Source organism: Triturus cristatus, chromosome 3_2 (assembly GCF_964204655.1).
Source record: "Triturus cristatus chromosome 3_2, aTriCri1.1, whole genome shotgun sequence".
Lineage (NCBI taxonomy): Eukaryota > Metazoa > Chordata > Amphibia > Caudata > Salamandridae > Triturus > Triturus cristatus.
Window position 1 is genome coordinate 61106382 of NC_140584.1, and position 27617 is coordinate 61133998.

Consider the following 27617-nt stretch of genomic DNA (forward strand, 5'->3'; position numbering starts at 1 on the left):
AGGGCAATGCTCACTATCCACATCATAAAGTACAATCATAGTTTTTATCACTAAATCTGCCTCCCATATTATTATACATTTTGCAATTTACAATCAGAGTACCTAGTCTATTAACTAGGTAAACCTTAGTCCTGCTGTGTGCATACTGGCAACATTAATAATTATCTCCACTAATTTGTAACATCTACTTCTTCATCAGAATATCCAAGCATAGCAAATATACATGTTGCTCTAATAAACAATGCCTATACTCCAGGTGCTTAACCAACTGCTACACTGCCCATAAGTAAGACGACACAGAGCTTAAAATCATTTGATCAATTGTCTTAGGACAAAATGCTAGAACCGCATATGTTGACCTAATACCGTACATCTTAAATAAGGAGAATAACCATTGTTGACGTGGTTTGTCAAACCTTGTGCAAAATAGCAGAAGATGCTTAACGGTAACTCTTCTCCCCAGGATACAGTCACAATAATCACTTCTCTTTTGACACCAACCACATCTTGCTAAGTAATCCGGTTCCGTGGGCGTAAAAGTCCCCAACCTGAACTTAATATATAAAGTGCGTTTAAGTTTAGAATTGATTGACTCCAAGTGCTTCTCAGCCCCTAGTTACAACTTATACACAAGGTAGCCTGCTAAAAATCTACCTTCCCATATATTCATATTTGTTTCTCTAATTTAATTGCCCAATACCGTTTCTTAACAATTTCTATTGAGTCAGGGCTAATCTGAGGGGGGGTCTTTCCACAAATGCTCTAGATGCAATGTCCCCTAGTTACAACTCATACACAAGGTAACCTGCTGAAAAGCTACCTTGCCATATAGTTATATTTATTCCTCTTGTTTAATTACCGAATACTGTTTCTTAACAATTTCGTTTGAGTCAAGGCTAATCTGAGTGGGGTCCTTCCAGAAGTGCTCTAGATGTAAAGTTCTAAGAATTTTTTTTCATATTCCCCAGCCAGTCACTTTTGCTCCTGCGTCCATGTTGGGCCATTTCTAAAACTGATTTTTGGTGAATTCTAGGGTTCCTGGGTACAACACAGTTTTCAAGCCAGTTAAATAAGATCTGGTGTTAATACCTAGCTCGCAGTATAAGGGAAATAATGCAGTACCAGTGTCCAGCATCAATAATGACCTTAAGAAGCTATTCTATATCACTTGTAACTTTTTTTAATTGCCTGACCTCCACAATTCTGTTCCATACAATGCAGCAGCCATCGCTTTCTGTTGGTAAATTTGGAGGATTATTCTGAACGATTGGCTACCTGCCCTTTGTTTAGATCCAAATACGACCCTTGAAGTGTCTAATAATGTGTTGCACGCCTTGTCTATCTGGACTTTCCACCTCAGTTGTCTTTCGAAATGTGTTACAACATAGTTGTAATGTGGTACGCTCTCTCTTCGCTTGCCATGTACCTTAGGCTTTCTTTTAAGAGATGGGGAAGGTTTTAGTAACATAACCGTTGTGTTTTTTAGGTCGAGCCTGAGTCAGCGTGCATGCGCTGCTCAGTGAGACTGCTGTAGTAGAGTATGGAAGAGAAGCCCCGCCCACTCTCCACCCATGTTTGTCATTGGATTGTGTGAGTGTCCTTCCTAAATGCTGGCGTCTGATTCGTAAAGAGGCTTCTTAGTCCCTCCTTACTACCGCCTTGTCTTCATCTGTAACCTCACATGGCGACTGACCCCTTTACTTCAGTTGTTATACGGTACGTGTTTTTAAGTGTGTAAGCACTGTTTTCTATATTGAGTTTCTCTTGCTTCAGGCATGACGTGCTTTACTTCTGTTCAGCGCGCCATGCCCGCTTTCTCTTTTGAAGCAGCCGGTACAATGGCGGCCGCTTCTTTGAAATGCAATAGGTCTTGCATTTAAATGCAAGACCTATTGCATTGCCAATATTTTTTTCTTTCTTACAGCGCGGCACATTGGTAATGGCGCCAGCGCCTCTTCTTTTTAAAATGCGGGTTAATTTAACAACAACAAAAACAAAAAAAAAAAAAAATATATATATATATATATATATATATATATATATATATATATATATATATATTACCTACTGGCGGTTGCCAGTAGGTAGTTATAGTTAGGACCACGTTTCCATAGGAAATCCGCAACATTCTATTTTGAATAACTTTGGCGCCGGTTGACGAATCCTCGCGAATTTTTCAAAATAGGTGGGGCGCTACGCTCCGCTCCTACCCTGAAAGTCTCGGGGGGATTCGTCAAGCGGGGGCTGAGATAAAAGGGGGGTCCCAAAACGCGTTTTTCCCATGCATTTTTCCATAGGACCTTTAGACACAGCTACAGCCCGAACGGCTGAACAGAATTACTTGAAATTTGGCAGAGAGGTAGTCCTCAGGTCAAGGAAGTGCCTTTTGTAGGTTTGGTGTAAATCTGTTCAGTAGATTCTGAGAAAATAGCCTTTAAATCAATATATATATCTGAGCCAGCGTACGGTGCGCTTACGGTGCGCTTACCGTACGCGTACGGTGGCGTGCGCGAGCGCAATTCTGATTGGCCCTTAGATCTTAGTAAACATTCGAATCCGTCGAAACCAGGAAGCGGCGGCCGCCATTTTCTCTCTCGCACTCTTACAGGGGGTTGAAAAACCAAGTGCAAAAACATGTAAAGGGGCTGTTTACACAGCTCCCAAGCACCTAGCCATGTCGAGGGAGTCCCCAACGATCCTCCAAGTGAAAAAAGGCAATTTTAATTTTTTCGAAAATTTCGCCAATTACGCTTAACGTACGCGTACGGTAAGAAATAATAATAAAAAAAAAAAAATATCCACATTCTCCCCACCCCGTGGGCAAAAGGTGCCCGAAGGGCACCTTTTGTGCATGGCTTATTATAGCTAAACAAAACATATATTTTACCTGTCACAACGATGCTCATCATATGTCCTCCATGTGCGCACGGTGCGCGAAGCGCATCGTGCGTTCATGGCCCATCTAGCGTAACATGGGCACGCGGTGCGCGAAGCGCACCGTGCGCGCACGGAACGAACTGCGTTAAGTGGGCGCGCACGCCACAAATGGCGTAAAGTAACTTAGCATTTAAAAAAACGTACAAATTCACTGAAAAAACCATAGGTTTCACACACGTTATAGTTAGGAATTAGCATTTAAAAAACCTTGCAAATTCACTGAAAAAACCATAGGTTTCACACATGTTATAGTTAGCTGGACATTTTACTGATAAAAAACCAATGAAATTCCCCCGTTATAGTTACTGTAGGCAACTATAACTCACGCGACCGTAATCCTCTGCTGATGACATATGTGTCTTTATGAAAAAAAAATATTTGTAATATATGTATAGCTAAAATTTAATGGAAGAAGACATGGGCAAATAAGTGTCTAAATACAGTATTAGCATCAGCAGAGGATTACGGTCGCGTGAGTTATAGTTGCCTACAGTAACTATAACGGGGGAATTTCATTGGTTTTTTATCAGTAAAATGTCCAGCTAACTATAACATGTGTGAAACCTATGGTTTTTTCAGTGAATATATATATATATATATATATATATATATATGTTTGGAACGCGGGACGTTTTAAGAATAGTGTCCTGCGCCTTGCTTTTGTTAGGCTTTTATTTAGTGAAAACACTAGGATCCCGGTCTTTTCAGGGCAGCCGACCCTGCCTCACAACCTCTCTCCATACCGATTCCACAACAATAGGGCATGAGGCACAGGGTGGAGCCCGCGTGCGTGTCCGAGCAAGCCCTCCCCTACAAATGCTATTTGTAACGTGGCCCCAAGGCAAGGGCCGTACCCCAATAACAATACCCACAGTAGGAACATGTACACACATTGAAGGTAGTGTGGGCCGAAAGTCACAAGCGACCTCCGCCCGTTTATTTATGCTCTCTGGCCACGCCTGGCCAGAGAGTGATACAATGTGTGCGTGCCCTTCCGTGCTGAAGGGTCTTGGCTGCAGGGACAACTAGACCGTTACATCCCATCCTAAGTAAGTAACATTGACAACTGACTAACATGCAAAATCTGCCAGTCTCTGACTCGGTCTGGGATTTGGTCTTAAATTGTATCTGTGCTGCGCGCCTCGTTGACTTCTCATCGGGTTGACTGCCACCGGAGTTTGTGTTGTTACGTTGGTCAACGTCCGTGGCTGGTGCGAGTTCCGTGATCTCTGAACTGGGTTTTGGCTGAGCGCGGCGATGGCTCTACACTTGGGACCTCCCCGTCTGTCAGCCCACTGGGATGCGATGGCTCAGCATCGTCCAATTGCACTCTTTTGAACCAGGAGATGTTTCGGGTGGTGGTCTCTCCTCCTTTCTTGGCTGTTAGGGCATTCCCGTTGAGCTTCAGTACCATCCACAGTCCAGGTTCATACATTGTGCGGAACTTTCCTCTGCTGCGGTGGTGCCGTACGAGGACGGTGCAACCTGTTGCTATGACTCTGGGCCTTGCTCTTCTTCGGTTGCTAGCTTTGTTGTTGGTTACTGCTTGTCGAGCTTGTGTGTTGACCGGGTTGTATGGTTCAGGCACCCAGTTATCCGCCACTGGAATAGTGTCCCGTGGGGGACCAGCTAGCATTAGCGCCCACGGCGACCATTGGGTAGTACAGTGGGGGGTATTGCGATACTCTCTTAGGAATCGTTGGAGAGCCACTTCTGGATCGGACTGTTCCGCTACCGCTATCCGAAGGATCTTATTTAACGTCCACATGAAGCGTTCCACTGCGCCGTTAGCCTGCGGCCATTGCGGGGTGATGCGGTGGTGCTTGACTCCCAGCTGTGTTAATAGCTCCTTGAATACTCCTCCTTGGAACGGTGGCCCATTGTCAGTTTTGACAACTTGTGGCAGTCCGAAGAGGACGAACGTCTTCTCCAACACTGACTGCAGATGGTTGAATGATGTGAATGGTATGATTTCGACGATAGGGTACTTAGTGTAACTGTCGACCAGGACGGCGGTCACTCTTCCGTCCAGGAAACTCCCAAAGTCTACGCTCACCCACGACCACGGAGAGGGTGCAACGGTCCTCCGTTATCACCGGCGCTGGTGCTTCTGGGCTGCTGGTGAGTTGGCAGGCGCGACAGTTCCTGACAACGGTGTCTACGACCGCCTCTATGCCAGGGAACCACACCTTCTCTCTCGTCCGTGATTTCATTCTCACTATCCCTTGATGGCCTTCATGTGCTAGAACTGTCGCCCGTTCTTGGAGACTTACTGGGATGACGATCCGTGACCCCCTTAGCACCATGCCGCTGTCGGTAGTGCTTAGCTCATCGTGGACTCTCCAAATTTTCCCCAGCCGGGCCCAGTAGGGTTAGTTCCATCCGCTGATGTTCTGGCGGAACCCTTCCCACGATCCTCTGTGCAGGGCTTCTAGCACTTTCTTAAGTACTACGTCATTGTTGGTCTCCGCTTTTATTTCTTCCACTGTGAGGGTTCGTGGCAAGGCCCATTGCGACAGCATGAGGAAATACTCTTCTGTGCGTTGTTCAGTATCTCCTGGTGATAGGTCCGGGGGATGCCGCGACAGGAAATCGGCTGGATTATTAGCTCCTGGTCTGTATTCTAGCTCCATCTGGTAGTGCTGCAGTTGTATCGCCCACCTTTCGATTCTAGGAGGCGGAGCGGTGCCTCTAAAACACGGGAGCAATGTCTGGTGGTCAGTCACAACCTTGAAGGGATGCCCGCTGGTTGCAAGCCCACTTGATAGCCAACGCTTCTTGTTCGATTTGTGAGTAACGGGCCTCCGTTGGTGTGAGAACCTTACTCGTGAATGCTAGTGGTGCCCACTTCCCTGGCTCGGTCTCTTGGGCGAGGAGTGCTCCCAACCCTATGGGGCTGGTGTCCACTATCACCTCTGTACGCCGGGTGGTGTCGAAGTAGGCCATGGTAGTTTTACTCAATAGGGTTGACTTTACTCTTTGGAATGCCTCTTCTTCCTTTCCCCATTTCCAGACTGCATCGTTCTTGGTTAGGGCTCTTAGAGGTTCGGCGACTGTGGCAAGATTTGGTATGAACCGCCCACAGTACGTGGCCATGCCCATGAAGCTCCGAACTTCCGATGCTGTGGTGGGCGCTGGGGCTTGTTGGATAGCCTGCGATTTCCTGGGATCTAACTGCACTCCGTCCTGGCTGAATACGTAGCCAAAGAACTCAATAGACTTTTGGAAAAATTGACATTTGTCCCGGTGAAGGGTTACTCCATGATCGGCTAGGCTTTGAAGAGTGGCTCGGAGGTGACGATGATGGTCTTCAAGAGTTGCCGAGTGTATGAGTATATCGGCACTGACGTTGAGGGCTCCCTGAAGTCCTGACAGCACCTCTCTGACTGCATTTTGGAATATCTCCGCTGTGGAGGAGATACCAAAGTTCAACCTTTTGTAGCGGCGTAGCCCCAGATGGGTTGAGAACGTCGTAATGTATCTGCTTTCTTCTGCTAACTTCAGCTGGTGGTAGCCAGCGTTTAGATCCAGCTTGGAAAACCATTTGGAGCCGCTGAGATCAGCCAGGATGTCGTCGACCGTTGGTGTTAGATGCTTTTCCCGCTTTATTGCTTGGTTGGGTATGCGCAAGTCGATACAGAGGCTGATTTTCCCTGGCTGCTTCGGTTTTTCAGCTATGACCATAGGCGACACCCAAGGTGTTGGTCCCGTGACCTTTTCTATTACTCCTTGCTGCTCTAGGTTATGCAGCTCTTGCTCCACGAGTGGCCAGAGATGAAATGGTATGCGGCGGGGTCGCAGGGCAACTGGTTTCACCGCCTTATCAATGTGTAGCTTTACCGGTGGCCTCTTCATGCTCCCAAGACGTTTAAGAGTTGTGGGAAGAACTCAAGGATGTCGCCGGTCCGTAGTGTCTTGACCGCGTTGGCGAACGTAACCAGCCCGAGATCTTCAGCCGTGTGGCTTCCTACTAAGAAGTCTGCCTCTTGGTCTATTACGTGGAACGTCATAGTGACTTCTTGATTGTCCGACTTGACTTGCACGGTTATCTTGCCTTTGAGAGGTAACGGCGTCTGGCTACCATACGTCAGGATTTTCACGTGTGAAGGGGTTAGGGTTGGCTTTGGCTTCAACTGTTTGTACTGCTGGTACCCCCATTACGTTCATGTGTCAATTATGGCGCACATGGGTTGTGGTCTCCGTCGTTTTTTGAGGTCACTGACAAATGATATAAGATAAACCGCTGCATCGTCTTCTGTGGAGGAATCTTCCAAATACTGCCTCCGGTATACTGGTGCTTTTGTCGTTTTCAGGCTGTCTGCCTCTTCGAGCGATAAGTGTCGTACCGCTTTGGACGGTGGTCGTCTTCCGCGAGCCCCTCGGCTCTGGGCCCCTCATCTGCAGACACTCGCATAGTGATTGAGGATGCCGCACTTGGAGCACGTCCGACCCTGTGCGGGGCATTCTTCTGGTGGGTGTCCCTCGTTCCCGCAGCATCCACAGCGTGGTCCTCGCAGGTTTTTGGTGGCCATCCCCCCGGGGTGCCTCTGGATGGGGTCCGTACTGCATCCGCTCTTTCGGTTTTGATAGTTGCTGGCTTCTCCACCTGTTGGGCGAGCGCGGCGTCCATTACCGTCGCTCTGGCATCAGATAGTTCATGCGACCATGCCAAGATAAGAATGTCTTCCAGGGTGATCACTGGCTGTCGCAGGATGAGGGTCCGAAGATGTTTGTTGCGGCACCCTTGGATTGCTTGGGCTCTTACTTATTTGTTCTAGTCGTCGTCTGTGCAGGTACTGGCCAGCTCTCGCAGGCGAGCGTGAAAGACGTCCATTGATTCTCATTCCCTCTGATGAGCTTGTCGAAGCTAGAAGCGCCCGTAGTCAGGGTTGAGTTGCGGGTCAAAGTGAGCATTTAGCGCCCTGACTACTGCCTCGTAATCAATGGGGGCGCCTGGGTTCAGGAGGTGAGCATACAGCTTGTATATCTCTTCCCCTCCAAAATGTAGCAGTAGCGACCTCTTGACTTTGCCGTCCGTTTCTTGAGTGGCTGTAAAGTAGTTGTTAAGCCTGCCAATCCAGACTGTCTCCTAGGAGATGCTATGGCTGGATCAATCAGCTCGCTGAATGGGGGCAGCGTGGTTATTTGCGAATGCTGTGACGTGGGCTGCGCCACGTGTTGTGCAGGTTATGTAGGAAAGACAATGGTTCTTCGTGGTGTAATATAACCTATACGTGTAATAAAATGCAATACAGAGGGTTTAACTAATGTCAGAGGGCAAAAGAACCACCAAGACCAATGATTCAGTATAACATACTTTATACATTTTCAAGGGAGACAAAAAAATATATACATTGTTCCAATTCTATTGAAGAAGACATTTGTGCATAGTGTCCCAAGTGAAATGGGAACCTAAACCTAGGTGACAGTGTGATTTCTATGTACAAGGTTTCCACAATTTATACAAGTCGACCATTATCAAATAAATTCAATGTGAACGGCAGCTATATACAGTGATACGTGCTGGGTAATGGTTCGCTTCTTCTGTTTGTCGATTACGTTTCGACCCTCTTAATCAATATGGGGTCTCTTCAGGACTAATGTAGGGACATCTATGAGGGAAAATAAGGAGAGCATAAGGCCCAGATACCGGCACAAATGCGAAAAATGAATAGGATATATGATGGAGGGGGTACCTGAAATTGCTATTGCGCAGCCTCGTGAGAATGATGTGCCACACGTAAAAAAGAAAAGAAGTTATTACTCACAAGAGGACCCGTCCGAGTACTAGTGTTGTGAGAGGAAATGAAAAGAGGGAGAACGTGGTTAAACAGTTGTGGTATTAAAGAGAATGCTAAAAGGAGGGAAGGGATCCATGGTTTAAAATAGTTGCCCAGGAAGCGCTTACCTCAATGTGAGGGAAGACTGGCAATTGGAGGATGTAAATCAGCCTAACCGGCTCCTCGAATGACACGCTACAGCCGTAGTGATCTTCCAATTCCCTTGAAGGTGTGGACGGAGATGGAACAGTGTCAGTGCACTGAAATAATTCCTACGGGGTTTAGAAAAGAGTTTGTTGGTTGCAGAAGGGTTATGGGCGTGAGGCTAAAAGTGGCAATATTTGCCGATTCTTACCAGGATCATGGATTAGTGTAGAAACACAGGATGGAGCGCCGCGTATATTTTCTCCAAAGCCGCCTGAGTCAGAATTATTTCAGTGCACTGACACTGAATCATTGGTCTTGGTGGTTCCTAAGCCCTCTGACATTAGTTAAACTCTCTGTATCGCGATTGTGCATTTTATTACAAGTATAGGTTATATTATTCCACAGGAACTATTGTCTTCACTATATAACTAATGCCCTGGTTCCTTAGTGAGTAGGGTTCCCGTGTTTTTTCCTTAGATGTGTTGTGCAGGTGGCACGTTTTGCTGGGCCGCCGGCGCAGCTGCTGCCGGGACTGACATAGTTGTACCTTGGTGGAGCAGCGACTTGACTCCCTGAGTAGGGAACTGCTTTCCCCTCACCGGGGTTTTAGCTGGTGTGTCCTGCCCCCGCTGGGCAAATTGGTTATTCTCCCCTCTTCACTCTCCCTAGGGGGGGTGAGCACAGCAGCCACACAGAGGGGCACTTGCAGAGGGCACAGCTGGAGAAAAGTAACGAGCGCACGCGGTGCTTTTCCAGGGCACAGTTACCCTCCTGGGCCAGCAGGTGATTCAGCATGGCAGGATGCGGCGTTGCGTGAGGGCTGGAACGCCGCAGCAGGCACCAGAACAGCTGATGGACACGCGCATGCGCGCGATGTCGGAGCTACTCTGGGGTTGCGACTCACCCAGGCCCATACAGCAGATGAAGGGCGGCAGCCGGCGGAGGTACACAGCTTCCTTGCCGTCATGTGGGAAGTGCGGCCCGTGATTCACGCCGCTTGGGCCACGCCTGGCCAGAGAGTGATACAATGTGTGCGTGCCCTTCCGGGCTAAAGGGTCTTGGCTGCAGGGACAACTAGACCGTTACACTATTCACCGGTTAGAGGCTCCTGGTCCTGAGAGAATTTCAGCTTGCGGCTATGAGTAGGCAGGGGCCCTCAGCCCACCATAATCACAGTTAAGGCAGAGGCTTTCTCTCATCGCCTCCTCGCACCAGTTTCTTCTGTTTGAACAGAGCTGAAAGCATGCTTGCGACGCCCTCCCTCAACACCTCTTTCACAAGTGCCAGCCTTAGGTTGGCTGGGTCCTCCCTCCAACAGCATCTTTCCTGTGTGCCCATGTGACAAACACCGATTCTGTGTGATACGCTTCGTCAAGGAAGTAGGCCCTAATAGTGCCGCGCTATACACAAGCCGTGTAATACACTGCAGTATTTTGTGAACTGGAAAGATTTTTTAAATTTTAAGATACTAAACAAGCATTGGCATAGCCAATAGGTCTCGCCTTTGGGATCTTATAAGTGTTTAGCCATGCAACACTTGATGTTGTTGCACCAAGGATATTGTGCTGGATAACTAAACACTTATAAGGTCCCAAAGGCGAGACCTATTGGCTATGCCAATGCTTGTTGATACATACCACCATCCAGTTTTAAAGTCTTCTTAGAGTTTCTCATTCCTCAAATGGGTTCAATTACTGTTATATATATATATATATTCACTAAAAAAACCATAGGTTTCACACACGTTATAGTTAGGAATTAGCATTTAAAAAACCTTGCAAATTCAGTGAAAATGCGACGTCATCAGCAGTGGATTGCGGTCGCGCGAGTTATAGTTAGCTGAACTAACTATAACGGGGGAATTTCAATGGTTTTTTACGAGTGAAATGTCCAGCTAACTATAACATGTGTGAAACCTATGGTTTTTTCAGTGAATTTGCAAGGTTTTTTAAATGCTAATTCCTAACTATAACGTGTGTGAAACCTATGGTTTTTTAAGTGAATTTGTAAGGTTTTTTAAATGCTAATTTATGTATGTATTATTATATTTTTTATATATTTATTTTACAATAAACTACCTATGTATATAGTTATAGATTGACTGTATCCTTTAATATGGAATGGCTCAGCTCTTTTATTTTGAATTGGGTTAAAGTTGAACAGCATAGTTAATATCTTCTATAAACTTATAAACAGTTTAAAATGTGTTTTTTTTTTATTAAGGGTTTTTCACCGTGCGCGCACCCCACGATTTTTTGAAAAAAAATAAAATGTTTTTTTCACCCTTCGGGGTCCTTCAGGCACCCCCTGACAAAGGCTAGGGGGTCAGGAACTCTCTACCCTGCCCCCTTTTCACGTTCTCCACCTTTCTTTTTCACTGCCACACACAAAATGGCGTCCGACACTTCCTGATTTCGACCGATTCGAATGTTGACTGACATCTAACCACCAATCAGAATTACGCTCGCGCACTGCACGGTGCGCGCACGGTGCGCGCATATAGATATTTATGTACTTTTAACTGCAATTTTCTCAGGAACTACTCAACAGATTGACACCATATATGCAAAAGGCACATGCCTGACCTGAGGACTACCTCTTTGCCAAATTTCAAGTAATTCTGTTCAGCCGTTCGGGCTGTACCTTTGACTAAATGTCCTATGGGAAAATGCATGTGGAAAACGCGTTTTGGGACCCCCTTTTTTCTCAGCCCCCGCTTGACGGATCACCCCGAGACTTTCAGGGTAGGAGCTGAGCGGAGCGCCCCATTAGTTTTGGAAATTTCGCGAGAATTCGTCAACCGGCGCCAAAGTTATTCAAAATAGAATTTTCAGATTTCCTATGGGAACTCGGTCCTAACTATAACTATCTACTGGCGACCGCCAGTAGATAATATATATATGTATATATATATATATATATTCACTTAAAAAACCATAGGTTTCACACATGTTATAGTTAGCTGGACATTTCACTCGTAAAAAACCATTGAAATTCCCCCGTTATAGTTAGTTCAGATAACTATAACTCGCGCGCCCGCAATCCACTGCTCATGACGTCACATATTACATCACTCATGACATGGTCAGTGGCATCACTCATGACATCACTGATGACATCATCCTTGTGATAGAGTGGCAGTCGCGCGAGTTATAGTTGCCTGCACTAACTATAACGGGGGAATTTCATTGGTTTTTACGAGGGAAATGTCCAGCTAACTATAACATGTGTGAAACCTATGGTTTTTTAAGTGAATTTGCAAGGTTTTTTAAATGCTAATTCCTAACTATAACGTGTGTGAAACCTATGGTTTTTTAAGTGAATTTGTAAGGTTTTTTAAATGCTAAGTTATGTATGTTTTATTATATTTTTTATATATTTATTTTACAATAAGCTACCTATGTATATAGTTATAGATTGACTGTATCCTGTAATATGACATCTAACCACCAATCAGAATTACGCTCGCGCACTGCACGGTGCGCGCACGGTGCGCGCTTATAGATATTTATGTACATTTAACTGCAATTTTCTCAGGAACTACTGAACAGATTGACACCATATATGCAAAAGGCACATGCCTGACCTGAGGACTACCTCTTTGCCAAATTTCAAGTAATTCTGTTCAGCCGTTCGGGCTGTACCTTTGACTAAAGGTCCTATGGGAAAATGCATGGGGAAAACGCGTTTTGGGACCCCCCTTTTTTCTCAGCCCCCGCTTGACGAATCACCCCGAGACTTTCAGGGTAGGAGCTGAGCGGAGCGCCCCATTAGTTTTGAAAATTTCGCGAGGATTCGTCAACCGGCGCCAAAGTTATTCAAAATAGAATTTTCAGGAAACTCGGTCCTAACTATAACTATCTACTGGATCTACTGGCGACCGCCAGTAGATAATATATATATATATATATATATATATATATATATATATATGTTTCCCTCATATTCATTGCTAGAGTTTTGCTCGCAAAAAAGTGTCACTCATAGATGTTGAAATGTCACTCATAATTACACTTTAAATATGAAAATGTCACACACAGCAATCTGAAACCTTGGCAGCTATGGGTATCACAAACAAACGCTCACAGCACGTACATCTGGCTGGGGTACAAAGGCATGCAGCAAGGTTACAAAGGCATACAGCAGGAGTACACAGCAGGTACTAACCGGCTCTGTTGCGTCTGTGTTGCAAGTCCCTCCAGAACAGCTCCTGATAGCACTGGTTCTTCCTAAGCAGTGAGGAACTCAGTGGCTGCAGATCGGGACCCATTGTGCTGCTCTGCCCAGGCCTGGCTCTAAAGAAGACTGGCGTCCATTGTCCGGAGGCGGGCGCCCACTCTCGCATCTGCTGGTAGAAGATTAGTGCCGTTGACGTCACTGAGAGGGCCGTGCATCACCGTGCGGACTGAGCCTGACCCCTCCTGGAAGTGGGAGGAGCGAGGGAAGTCTAGAAACTGCACGTTGAGAACTGAGGAGCCTCCTCTTGGGTGCACACGCGTCTCACTCCGAATTAAGTTGCTGGTAGAAAGGCCTGGTGCGACAGATAAGAGCGCCAGGGGTTGATAACTGCCTAAAATGGGCGCACATGAGATTCCGCTCATTAACAAAAACCCAGCGGGAGGGATGGATTTGTGTCCACAGAAGAGGCAGCGGCGCATCCAGTGGCAAACTGCTGCGCATACAGAGGGAGGGAGGGTGCACGCAGAGAAATCCGTGGTCGGGTATCAGAGTGGAAAAGGCGAGGGGGAAATGAGGGCGGCGCAGCGGGAGATGAGCGGAAGAGAAGCCGAGCGCAGCCTGGACAGTGAGAGGCAGCGTAGGGGTGAGGCGAGTTTAGAGGTTGGGAGGAAAGACAGGCTTGAAGAGGCACGGGCAGGGAGACAGTTAGATGAAACAAAAAGCAGATGTAATTAAAGAGTGAAAGATGGGAATGAAAGCGCACAGATGAGGAAAGAGCCCACAGCTAAAAGTGTACCAGCAGCTGGTTTCAGTAGAGAGAGCCGTGCACGAGGGAATGACTAATGCAGCTGTTTTCAAGCACACTCGTGCTTGCGTCACCATCCGCCTTGCGGGAGCGAGCAACAGCCAATTAGCATGCGCACCGCTGCTCGCTCCCGCAAGTGGATGCCGCCACAAGCACGAGTGTGTGCTTGAAAATGAGCAGAGTGACTGCTAAAGGCTCTCCTATGCAACGCATGCGCGCTGCGTAGGCAAGACCTAAAACAGAATAAAATAAAATCCTCCTAGCAGTGGCACCCTTCCAGATATCACAGGCTCGGCTCGTCCTATTCTGCAGGGGACCCGATCATTTTGCTTAGGACATGGAGGAATCCTGATGCCCCCACTATACCGCAGTGTGTGGTCTTCTGCTGTCAGGGGAGCAACTCGGGGATGAAATCTAGGGGCTGAATTGTCGGCTTAAAAATGTGTGGTTGTTGGGATCTAACCCTAGCACCACTAACCACATTTGAGTGAGTGATCTTCGCACATTTAAGCTCCCTGTGTGCCTCAGTACCCACAATCCGTCAATACTGTAAGCGTCTACAAAAGGCTACAAGCTAGTATGAAGTACTGTATAATACAACCTGTCTCAAATTCAAATGACTTTTAGAGACCTCTTTGAAAATTTGGCGCACACATTTTTCCTGACCACTTCACCTAAACGAAAGACGTTAGAGAAAAAAATATAATTTTATCAAATGACTACAAGCTAAAGCAAGCTTATTTCGTGTATATGTTGATTACTCGGAGACGTTAAGGAGGAGTTGAGTTGTGACGTCTTTAATGGGAAAAGTAGCAATACTAATATTAGATTTTTGAGCTATGGCTCACTAACACGTTTTTATTGTGCAGTGCGTAAGAAGTGTTGTTATTACTAAATTCTGTACTTGTACGTTATCCTCGTTGGGAGGCTGAAAGGCCGAGTCCAACTGTCGAAATTCTACCACGGACCTCCGCAGTGGGCACTTAAACCATTGAACTATCCCACATGCACAACCATATCTGTACGAAGTGAAAAAGCATACTGGGTTTATGATTTTTGAAGCGCAGTCAGCATAAAAACCTTATCCTTTCAACGTGATCTCGTCTTATTTACAAAGTAAATGCACCTTACTTTTAATATAGCAATGTAGTACTTATATCTGGGGCGGCACGCAATAAATACTCAATTTACAGGCGATGAAATGCTTAGAAAGGAAGATTATATGATGCCGCTAGGGTCACACAGTTTGGTATGGGAAAGCCTGGAACAGACTTTGGTTCTTATCTGGATACCGTTTTCGTATCATTATTTCATGCTGGCTTGCTTTTCAGGAAGAGCAGAATGAAACAAAGGCTGGGGTGTTGATGAGCTGTGAGGGGAGTCGGTAGGGGGGACAGCATACTAGGGAGAAAACATGGGGATTGGGAGTTAAATGCACGGTGAGAAGCACACAATGGAGTCAGGGTCGCACTTGGACAGACAATAGGCCTAGGCAACAAAACAAACAAGCATTTGCAATGCAATAGGTCTTTTACGCACGTTTGAGCTATTGGCATTGTAAATGACAATGCCTATTATTTATGTTTTGGTTTTTAAAACATAAATAAAAGGCATTGTCATTTACAGTGCCAATACCTTAAACTCGCGTAAATGCGAGACCTATTGCATTGCAAATACTTGTATTTATGATGAAATGTTTTTTAATTCTGTAATCTATAAAACCGTGCAGCAGTTTTTGTAAGACGTTCTCAATTCTGGCTAACAAAACAGCATCATCTGCAAAAAGAAAGTTAGGAACCTTATTGCCGGCAATTGTTTGGACAGAATTGGATTTCATCAGATGATCAACCACATAGTCTAGGAACAGACTAAAAAGAACTCGAACTAGCACACAACCATGTTTAAATCCTTTTCAAATCAAGAAGCTATCATTGCATTCACCTAGGGATCCAGAAAGGACTCTGGCCATATTATTAGAATTCAGTCCAACTATTGCACTCGAATGACAATTGTCTACTTCATTCTTGTGCAGTCAATGTCTAAATTGCTCACGACTGACAAGGTCGAAAACTGACTTTTAAGGCTGTCCTTGGAGTCTTTTCTAGTTATGTCTGTTTGAACCATCCACGAAGGAGACATTTTCGAGTGATGGATGTGTTGCAATTTATTTTTCCCTATTTTCGTCACGTTCATTGCCCTCAAGCTACCTCTGTGCCTCATTTATGCCTTCTACAGTTGGAATTTCCTTTGGATGTCCAACTGGATGTCTTTGCCTAGCGATTTCCCGTTCCCTGATGCCAGGTAGATGTTGGTGCCTTGACAGTAACTGCATTAACCGTCATCTTCAGTCAAGAACTACAAGATTATCAAATTGTTTTTTGCCTTTTGTATTTTTTTGCTTTCAACGGGCACTTGAAACTTTCATGCAAATTATTCTGTGCAAAGTGGCACAATTTCTACTGGGAGGGGTTGCACTTTCCTTAAGAAATCAAGAAGAAAACTTAGTAGACCATCTTAGTTTCCAGTCCTTGACACCTACATTAACTACACTATAAAATCGACTGATTTCCTATAAACAACATCTCTTATTGACTAGAAGCTTGTTCTTTCTTTCTTTTGGTCTGTAAAATAACCCAGTGATTGTTATTACCTAGTGTTTAGCTGCAAAAGTCTAACCAGGTGTTATATTCTTTCTACCTACAGTACCGGAAAGGGGGTCCAATCATTGCTGTACAGGTTGAAAATGAGTACGGTTCCTATGCCAAAGACTCCAACTACATGGAATACATCAAGACGGTAACGTTTTTACTTCTCTTGCTTGACCAGAGTTCCTATAGTGTCTATTTTTGCCAGTCAGTCTCAAATAAGATTTTCATTACTAGGCAATAATGCACGTCCACTTCTGTCTTCATCTCTCACTCTGGATGATTAACAGTGATGGGGAAAGCTGAATAGTATTTGTATTATTGTTAATTTCCTATGTCTTTATTAACGAAAATTGTCTTGTGCTCCTGTTGGTTATTTCTAAGAAATATCCTCCCCCGCTAATACTTGAAGCTACTAGGATTGGGCTTCAAGAATATTTAATGCACCTCCTATGACACTTTGTATTACCAGTGGTTATTAGAGGCACAGTAAGGCCCAACAGTGCTACACGTTGCCTGACAAAATAGGCGGCATTGTCTGCATATCTATCTTTGTTTACTCTTTTTTTTTGTGCTGACGGGTGGAGGAGCATTGACATTTCTTTTCCCAAAATGGTCACAAATATAACCAAAATCTTTCTTTTGCATTGATCTTGTGAGCTGATTTTGTATGCAGTAATGGACCACATCATGAAAGTATCAACGTCTTGAAGGCTTTGATGTATTGGAGCTTTGATGACATGAGGTCTTGGGGCATCAACATTAGGGGGTACTCATATTATGAATTATCTTATGTGTAATACGTAATGTCATGGGATCTTGACATCGAGGAGTATTGGCATTATGAGCCATTAATATTATGAAACTTCTTCATGGACGACTTCACACCTTGAGGAGGTCTTCAGAGTCATAGAATTCTTCAGTAACATGAATGTCTCTGACATTATAGATGCCTTTGACACCATGGTTGCTTTGAACGCCATGAATACTCTTGGAATCATGTTCCTGCTAAGGAGTGGGAAAGGATACTGGCCTACCTGGCCACAACCTCTAGAAATGCAAGGATGACACTCTTCCACTTTATGTAATCCATAGAGAGTACTTCTCCCCTGCTAAGATTAATTAGTTCTTTCCTAAGGTGAATGCTTATTGTCCTGTCATTATCCAGTATTGGGGTATCTTTCATAGATTCACATGCCTGAATCATTCCCCGTCGTTGTAGTGGGAGTCCCACGGTACACAATAACAAAGTAGTAAATAGTATATCTCCATAGGTTATTATGGTAGCAACCAAATACTCTATAGCCTATTAGTCTCCTTTTACAAAAAGGCCCAAACTGAACACCCAACCAATCAGCAGCCAGCACCCTCTAGAACCTTCCAAAGAAAGGCTGAGTCCCTCAGATTTTCACCGCACTTTGTTGTGTAAGGGAGTCTCCCTGAGCTCTGCTTAGTTTCTTCAGTTTTCTCAGATAAGTCTACTTGGATTTATTTTAGAAGAATGTCTGATAAGAAGAGATTATTTAGAGCTTGCAAATCCTGTGGGAAGAAGAGAGTGCATATGGACGATGCCCATAAGGATTGTATTTATTGTCTCTATCCCAGCCATGAGACAAAACAATGTAAGATTTGCCGCACCTTCTCAACCAAAACCCTGAGGGATAGAGAAGGAAGACTTTTAATGTGGCTAAAAAAGGAGCAGTCTGCTTCTCTGATGTAGATAGCGACACGTCCTCTATGTCCCACAAGATGCCCAGGTCGCCTGAGGGTCAACATGACGAGAAAAATAAACATTCTAAAGTCTCTCATTTGACCAAGGAATCTCTTAAACAGGAGAAACAGCTCAAGGTCTCCTCAGAGATTGGATCTCCTCAGTCTTCAGGACTGTCAAAGAAAAAATCAGAGTCCTCTAGCCATTCCAAAGTTAAAACTAGCCACAAATCTTCTGTGGCGTCAAGTTCACCGTCGACGCCAGTATCTACTTCAACGATGACGACTGAGACTCTCTCGTCTTCGAGACCGTCGACGGTGTTAACTACATCAACGGTAAGTATTAAAGGATCTATACCGTCGACGTTGCCATTATCGTCGACGACTACACCGCCAACGAGACTAAAGACCTCATAGTCGACGAAGCCATCGTCGACGAAGCCATCGACAATGACACCACTGTCAACGACGACGGCATCGACGATGAAAACACCGTTGGCGTCGAAACTACCGTCGACGACGAGGACACCGTCGAAAACGGAAACTGTTCCATTGATGGCGATCCCACCAGCTGTGGCAATACTGTCGACTATCACTGGTTTACCGTTGACGATGTCCTCGTCGACGACGGCAATTTCTCCGTCGACAATGGCTCCAACATTATTATATGCAGGCCCGTCAACCCCGTTCCAGCAATCTACGCAAAGCCAATTCAGGACACCAAAGATTTCTCCGCTACCTCCCAGCCATCCTTTGGATGTAGAAGATACGGATGAGGATGAAGGCCCGTTTCGGGCGGCACGTAGTCCTTCTGAACTTAACATTAAGTACCAGGAGGAGTATGATGACTATGATGATGAAGAGCAGTATTACCAGCATTATCCGGCCCCTCATTGTCCGTATCAGCAATACAAGTATTTTGAGCAGCCTAGACTGCAGCCTGCATAATTTCCTCCAGCATTAATACTAGATCTTCAGAATATGTTGGCGGATTATAAAAGAAGGTTTCCTCCTCAAGAGGATAATTACATAATTCCTCCACCTCTACAGGTAGCTCCTCAGGCACAGCTACCTCCACCTCCTGCCACTCCTGGGTTGGCACCATGTCCCATGACTCCTCTTCCTCCAGAGAAGACCCTACTACATGTGAAGATGAGCAGGAAGAAGGAGAGATACCGGACCCTCCTCCACCCACTGATGAGTGGGATGACTACATAGCACAAACGCCATCCCCACCTCCTTCAGACTCTCCTCCGGAGGATATTGGAGGATTTCATAATATTATGGACAGAGCCGCTAGCAGATTTCATCTTCCAACAATAGTGCATCAAATGGACTGCTTCCTCTATGATTTTAAAGACCAGGCAGAAAAGACAGTCAGATCAATTCCTACAATTGATCATATCTGGCAGGAAGGAATCAAAGTCATGAAGGCGCCAGCTTCCGTGATTCCCATGCTACCAAGGTTGGACAAGAAATATAGGGCCCCTGAGGGTTCTCCTGCGTGTTTAACGAGTCACCCCAAACCTGACTGTGATCTCTGAGGCAGCCCAGAGACGATTAAAAAAAAACATCTACACCTATTGTTTCTCCACCAGACAAGGAGGGTTGACGCCTTGATTCAATTGGGAAAAGATTTTCATCAATGGCAGCAGTCTCAGTTAGGGCTGCTAAAGCTTTGGCCATTTTAGCCCGTTATGATAGCCAAATGTGGTCTGATATAGGTACGATGAAGGATATAATTCCGGAAGAAAGTAAAGAGGAGTTTCTTAAAATACTCACAGAAGGAAAAAGAGCGGCGTCAGAAATATTGACATTGCTATGGACATTGCCACAACTAGTTTCCGGCAGTTAGCTGGTGCTGCCATTTTAAGGCGACAAGGGTGGTTGAAAGCAACAAATTTCCGCCCAGAAGTTCAGACCAAAATTTTGGACATGGCCTATGATGGCGACAGCCTATTTGGCAGCCATATTGCTGAGGCGCTTACCACCATTAAAAAAGATACTGATACTGCTAAGGAGCTTGGAACCGTTCAGTACCGCAAGGTGCCCTTTCGGGGAGCTCGTGGCAGGGGTTTCTCAAATTATAGGGGGACTTACCAGCGTTCTCAATCCTACCAGACATACCAATTGCAATATCGACAAGGATATCAACCGCAATCCTACCGCCAAGCGACTACAGCTGATTTCTCTAGGCAAGGCTCCAGACGAAAGCCAGGATCTCAAGGCCATGGCTCCGGCCGCAAGCAGTGAATGCAGCAGGGTACCAGCTGCTTTTCCTTTCCCCCTGAATGGTGTGAAAATCTCCGAACATATCAACCAGTGGCCCGACATCACGTCAGACAAGTGGGTCGTGGATCTCATCTCTTATAGCCACACTTTGGAATTAATTAAAATACCCCCCAATACCTCTCCCATGGGATCCACCCCCCTCGTCTTCACTTACTCAAAAAAGAAGCAAGGATCATGCTTCAAAAAGGGGCAATAGAAAAGGTCCCTTTTTCCCAGAGAAGGAAAGGCTTCTACTCCCGCTTCTTTTTCATTCGCAAAAAGTCGGGAGAGTGGAGGCCTATCCTAGACCTTAGAAAATTGTACAAATTCCTTCAGGATGGTCACACTTTTAGACATCCTACGACGCCTCAACAGTGGCGATTTTATGACTTCGTTGGATCTCGAGGATGTATACTTTCATTTCCCTATTCATCCGAAACACAGGAAATTCATACGGTTCACAGTGACAGGTACCCACTATCAATTCCGAGTCCTTCCATTTGGCCCCAAATCGGCTCAACGGACTTCCACACATTTTTTAGCTCCAGTGGCAGCAGCCTTGTGAAGCAAAGGTCATCAGGTATTCCCTTATCTCGACGACTGGCTGCTAAAGGCACCATCTTCTCGCCTAGTGAAAAATGCAACAGACGATTGCCTCACTTTTTCACAAATTGGGTCTCTCAGTCAATAGCCAAAAATCTTCGATCCTACCGAACCGGATAATTACATTTCTGGGTACCAGATTGGACACCATCCAGAACAAAGCTTTTCTTTCGCAGGAAAGACAACAAAGGTTGCAAGCATTAGCACTCAAAACTATCCAGAAAAAAGTGCGTTTCTGTGAGAGTGTACAAATCTCTACTGGGAATGCTCTCTTCGGCAATAGATCTTGTGCCGCTGACTCGCTTGCACATGAGGCCTCTTCAAAAGGAACTACGTCAATGGATTCAAACCACAGGTTCATTCAACGACATGGTCAATGTCACTCCTCGGATGAAAGAGGCTCTACGATGGTGGACTCAGAAATCACATCTGTCCAAAGGCCAGTCTTTTCTTCCAGTCATTCCAGATTATATAGTAACAACAGATTCTTCTATGGAAGGCTAGAGAGGACACTTACAGGACCTGCAAGTGCAAGGGAAGTGGTCCTTGACTCAGTGGCAAATGCACATAAACAGGTTGGCATTGACAGACATTTTCCTCTCTTTTCAGGCTTTCCTTCCTCGAATACAGGGGTCGTCGGTGTTGATCCGGACGGACAACACCACAAGCATGTTTTATATCAACAAACAAGGAGGCACAAAATCTCTGACTCTCTCACAGGATGCACAGCAGTTGTGGAACTGGCTGATTCTCCACCGAATTTCCTTGACAGCAGAACATGTCCCAGGTCTACAGAATACCTTCGCGGATGCATTGAGCAGAACGAACGACAGCTGCCACGAATGGGAGCTGGGACAAGAGTAACTGGACAAGATATTTGCAATCTGGGAAAAACCAGTGCTGGACCTTTTTGCGACCCAGATAAACTCCAAATGCCGATTCTTCGCAAGCAGATTCACTGTCCCAAACTCACGGGGGAATGCTCTTTTGATGCGCTGGTCAGGGATCCATGCATACGCTTTTCCCCCATTCCTCTGATACTCAGGGTACTCACAAAGATTAAATGGGAGCACTGCCACATTCTGCTGATAGCCCCCAGTTGGCTCAGTCAACATTGGTACACAGAGCTCCTCCTTCTGTCTGAAGCTCAGCTCATCTGCCTGCTGCCGACACCAACGCTGTTGACAAAGAACAAGGACCAAGTGTGTCATCCGGAGCCAGCTTCTCTGCAGCTGCATGCGTGGCTCCTGAATTCTTCGAATTTAAAACCTTGAACATTGAGCAAGAATGCAAGGACATTATTGGCAAGTCTAGAGCTGACCAATAAGACTTACAGACTTAAGTGGAAGCATTTTTGTTTATGGTGCAAACACATTGAAGTACATCCCTTTCTCTCTGCTCCAGAAGTCCTACCTTATTTGCTTTCTTTAGCAAAGTCTGGTCTTGCTCACTCGTCAGTTAGAGTTCATCTGGCTGCTATATCAAGGTACAGACGGTCGCCACATACTCCATCTTTGTGGTCCTCAAGAGTCGTAAAGCAATTTATGAAAGGGCTATTTAGAGCTTTCCCACCCATCAGAGCTCCACCCCGGAATGGCAACTTAATGTGGTGTTCTATCAATTGCTCAAACAGCCATTCGAGCCCATTCACAAGGCAGACTTGAAGTACTTAACCTGGAAAGTCGCCCTTCTTCTAGCACTTACTTCAACGAGAAGGGTTAGTGAAATACAGGCTTTTACCATATTCCATCCTTTCTTGTGCTTCACTGATCAAATGGTCATTCTGAGGACAAACCCTAAGTTCATCCCAAAAGTCCCTTCGCAATTCCATTTGAATGAGCCAGTCATTCTGAGAACTTTCTTTCCTAACCCTTCCACGCCTGCAGAAAGAGCACTCCACACTCTAGATGTGAAGAGATGTCTTAAATTTTATTTTCAATGGACTAAAGACATACGGAAATCAACTCCGTTATTTATAGCTTATGGACAAAGCTGCCAAGGCATTGCAGTCTCTAAGGCTACCATAGCCAGGTGGATAGCGAGTGCAATATAATTTTGTCATGAAAAGGCTGGTAAGCCATTATCAAGGACTGTGAGTGCGCACTCCACTAGAGCAGTTTCAGCTTCAACTGCTTTATTTGCCGGAGTGCCACTTGAAAACATCTGCAGAGCTGCGACATGGAACCTATTTTGTTAAGGTAAGCCTCTTTCAAGAGAGGTTTTATTAGCTAATGTTTTGGATACAGTATGTGTTTCTTAAATATATCTATGTATAATTGTTTTCTCCTTTGCTTGTTAATACTTCAAATATTCTATGCACTGTCATGTTAAAACCATTGACCTGTAGACTAATGTTTCATTTTGGATTATTTTAACACTACCCACCGTCCACAAAGGTTCTTTTCTACGAACATATTTATGTTTGCATGTTATGCTTATGCATACATATGTTTACATATGGTTTTATATTATAAGAAACTGCTTACTATTCTGATTCAGGCATGTGAATCTATGAAAGATACCCCAATACTGGATAAGAAAAAAGTTACTTACCTGTAGCTACAGTTATCCAATATTGGTATCTTTCATAGATTCACATGCAACCCACCCTCCTCCCCGGAGAGGCACCTCTAGGATACAGCACTGACTACACTTGTGCTGGAAAATCTGAGGGACTCAGCCTCTCTTGGGAAGGTTCTAGAGGGTGCTGGCTGCTGATTGGTTGAGTTTTCAGTTTGGTCCTTTTTGTAAAAGGAAACTAATAGGCTATAGAGTATATGGTTGCTTCCAATATAGCCTATGGAGATATACTATTTACTACTTTGTTATTATGTACCGTGGGACTACCACTACGACGACGGGGAATGATTCAGGCATGTGAATCTATGAAAGATACCAATACTGGATAACTGTAGTCAAAGGTAAGTAACTTGTTTTTCATGTTGCTCAACACTGATGCCATTCTGCTCTGAAAATGATGTGAAGAGCCTATATTAAACACCACTCCTGTGCTCTGATATCAGTTCCTTTCTTTCTGTGCCTCTAGACCAGGATCTGGAGCTCTCTTTGTGTTTCTTCTGAGACCTTATCGCAATCATTTTTTCAGTGTGCAAGGGATGTCACCCTAAAAACGACAGGTTTTCAGGCTTATAATGACTTTCACAAGCAAATGTCTGTGACTGGTGCCCATCAGGTGTGCCTGTGGTGCCTGGGGATGGGCCACGACTCCAAGGTCTGCAGCAACTAGGCGTTGATGAACCGGAAGGCCATCAGGGAACCTGAGGTGAAACTTTACATCGTTGAGCATGAGAAGACTTCTCGCCAGGGCCGTTCCAAGCCATGCTCTGTGCCCATGGATCAATTTTGGTCCTGTTCCCATTCCTGGAGTTGACAGTACCGCTTCAGAGGCTAGTCTTTCTCACATTCCAAGTCTTCAAGTAAGCATAATAAACACAAGAAATTGAAGCGCGATTCAGCTCTCTAGCACCACTCGCATTCGCTAGAGCAGGCCTTGGGGTGCCGCCACCCTTCTCGATCTCACTCTCAACGTCGGCCGACTCAGAAGTTAATCCTGCATCTGGTTCCAGCACAAACAGAGTTTACAGGGAATTCCGCCATGCCACGTCAGATTGAATAGTTCCATGCAGCCTGCTCTGGCTTGTTGGATCCCTTCTGAGTCCTCTTATGTGCCTCCGGGTACCAAGGAGCCGAGAGGCCTTCCACCGGGGTACCCCTGGTGGGTTCACTATCACCAGCAGTTGGACCCTCTGAGCCGGTCTTGCCTCTGGTTACTTCATTCTCACGGACCGCAGAGACCACGTTGCACAATTCATATTGATCGTTTTCGCAAACATTCTTAAGGAACCTTGCCTTGAAAAAGCCCTCGACCATCCGGCCACTGGGCGAGACACGTGTCGGCTGTTTTCTGTTCCTTTTTCAATGTTAAGAGGTGTAACAAAGAAAAAGAAAATAAATAAAGAAACTAAATAAAAAGGAGCAACCACTGTCTACCGGAACATAATCATTGTATATTACTTTCCTCAATCAAATCCGGATTAAGGGGTACAAACCTCCACCAACTACCTAACATTACCTTTTTTACAGTGGCTTTGGGGTGTAGCCATTTGTGAGGCACGTACCAGCATTATATTGGGTCGCTACAAGGATAGCGTGAATCTCAGTTTTACCAACACCCTGGTTTTCCTACATTAACTTGCCTCTGGCTCTTGCCCTGACCCCGCTTCTGGGGCTACGACTCACAGTAGCCATGGGCACGTAATCGCCGATGCCGACTTCACCAATGACAGAGGAGGTGGGCCCAATAGTTTTCTCCGATGCTAAGTCAAAGTCAAGGCACCATTTCCCCCACTTGATTTTCTACAGGGGAGGCAGTATTCTCTGCACTCCCTTTTTGGGATAGATTCAGATAATGATTGTGACCCGGTGATGAGTTCGCTCAGCCCTACCAGGATGACAATTGTTATGAGGACTCGTTAGGTGGCCTCGATACCCCTCCGGAGACAGATCTCTTTTCTCCCCCTGGACCAGTCACAGAGGACTCAGTTTCCTGTGCCATGGTCATGCGAAGAACAGCCAAAGTTCATGACCTCCAGCACCCGACCGACGTCCTTCAACCTGGGCAGATATCTTTGGAGCCCCTTTTTCCTTTCAAGGAGGCACTAATGTATACCTTGTTGTGGACTTGGGCCAAGCCGTGCTATGGTCCACTGGTCATTCAAGAAATTGCTTGGTGTCATCGTCCTGCTCCAGGCGACCTGCCTTGTCTTTCTCAGTACTGCTCACCAAAAAGCCTAGCGATGCAACCGTCTGCAAGCCGCTTTATTCTTAGCACATTTCCTACCACTCCTCCTGATAGGGAATCTAAGCTAGTGGAAAAAATCAGCAAATGTGTCTTTTCATCTACCAGCTTGTCCCTACTCCCTGGTAATGCCAGCTGTTTGGTGGGACGCTACTTGCACGACCTTTGGGACTTCGTAGCACAAGTCGTGCCGGGTGTGCCCAAAGACCTTTACCCTGTGCTCTGTTAGGTGATTTAAAATGGATGGTTGTGATGCAACCAGGTTTACGATTTGTTGTGATTTGGACACCATCGATTCCATCTGGCAGGTCATAGGCACCAGAGTGTGTTGCCTTTCGCTGCTAAGTGTGGCTGCGATCTATTTGGGTTCTCCGGCGATGTCTAGTTCTTGATGGACATGCCCTTTGACCGGACTTGCTTGTTTGGGGACAAAGCTGATACCCCTCTTGAGCGTTTTACAGTATATGGGCAACGGCTAGCTCTTTGGGCCTTACCATGAGGCGTCCCTTCTCGTCAGCCTGTCCAGCCCCCACAGGGATCCTAACATTTTTGCAGTAAAGGCCGAGGTGCCCACCACCCCGGGGCCAAGGTCAGCAGTGCCGCCCAGTCTACCGTCCACCCTGGAGCCCCATTTAGTAAACATATTTAGCATACACTTACAGGGACGCAGCCACTAAGTGAGAGGCAGAATCCTCTGATTCTTACCCGGTTGGCAGGCGACCATGTCGGACAGGTGGGTTCTACAGATTGTTTGTAGATGATATACCTTACCCTTCCTTTCTTCTTCACCACACCTTCCATCTTCTCCCCAATGACTGAAGGAGGCCCATTTCTCCATTTTGCAACAGGAAATGCAAGCTCTTTTGGCCAAAGGGACTGTCAAGAGTGTGCCAGTTCCAGGAGTGCGACGTGGTTGTTATTTCTGCAACTTGCTTGTGCCTAAAAAAGAGCGGAGGTCGTGGCGTATTCTGGATCTGAGCCCCATCAACGCCTTCCTCCTAAAGGAGAAATTCAAAATATTCACACATTACCAGGTCTTGTCTGTCCTCGAATGGAGACTGGGTGGTGACATTGGACCTGCAGGACACCTATTTCTGTATACCCATCCTGCTGCCCATCATTGCTACTTGGGGTGCATGGTGAGACCGCAGCTTTTTCTGTTCAAGTTGCTCCACTTTGGTCTCACCAGCGCTCTTCAGGTGCCCACAAAAGTGATAGCAGCATACCCTCAGAGGTCAGGGGTGCCAGTCTTCCCCTACCGCTATGACTGGCTGTTGAAGGCAGGCTCACCCCATGCAGTCATCAACCACTTCAAGACTACGGTGAACCTCCTGCCCCAAGTTCTCAAGAAGGTCAGGACAGACTGGGCCCACGTCATTATAGTGGCTCTAGGTTGGGAACGGAGAGTATGGTATCCAGAACACCTGGGCTTGAGCACATGTCTTCCTATCATGCTGCCCCCTATCTGGAGGACCTGCTCTGCAGAAACAGAGCAGGTTTCTGCACCCGGATGTTCGCAATCTCCACCTTCATGCTTGGAGTGGGTGACAACTGAACACCTTCAACCTTTCTCCGGAGGTGGTTGATGTCATTTTGGCAGCCAGGCATCCCTCAATACAATACAAACTGGATACACCTGTAGTAGGACAAATTTGTGGTGTGGTGCGGCAAACGCCAGATTGACCTCCTCGAGGCAAAGTTATCTGATGTTTTCTTGTTTG

The 27617-nt window shown here is 45.8% G+C and overlaps 1 protein-coding gene across 2 annotated transcripts in view; it reads left to right on the plus strand.

The window, feature by feature from the left end:
• GLB1L2 (galactosidase beta 1 like 2) overlaps positions 1-27617 on the plus strand; it is a 1021913-nt gene that overhangs the window by 328267 nt on the left and 666029 nt on the right. For both annotated transcript variants that reach the window (XM_085647243.1, XM_085647244.1), the window contains exon 6: positions 16552-16644. In XM_085647243.1, coding sequence (XP_085503369.1) covers positions 16552-16644 — 93 coding nt within the window. The remainder of the gene's footprint in view (positions 1-16551; positions 16645-27617) is intronic.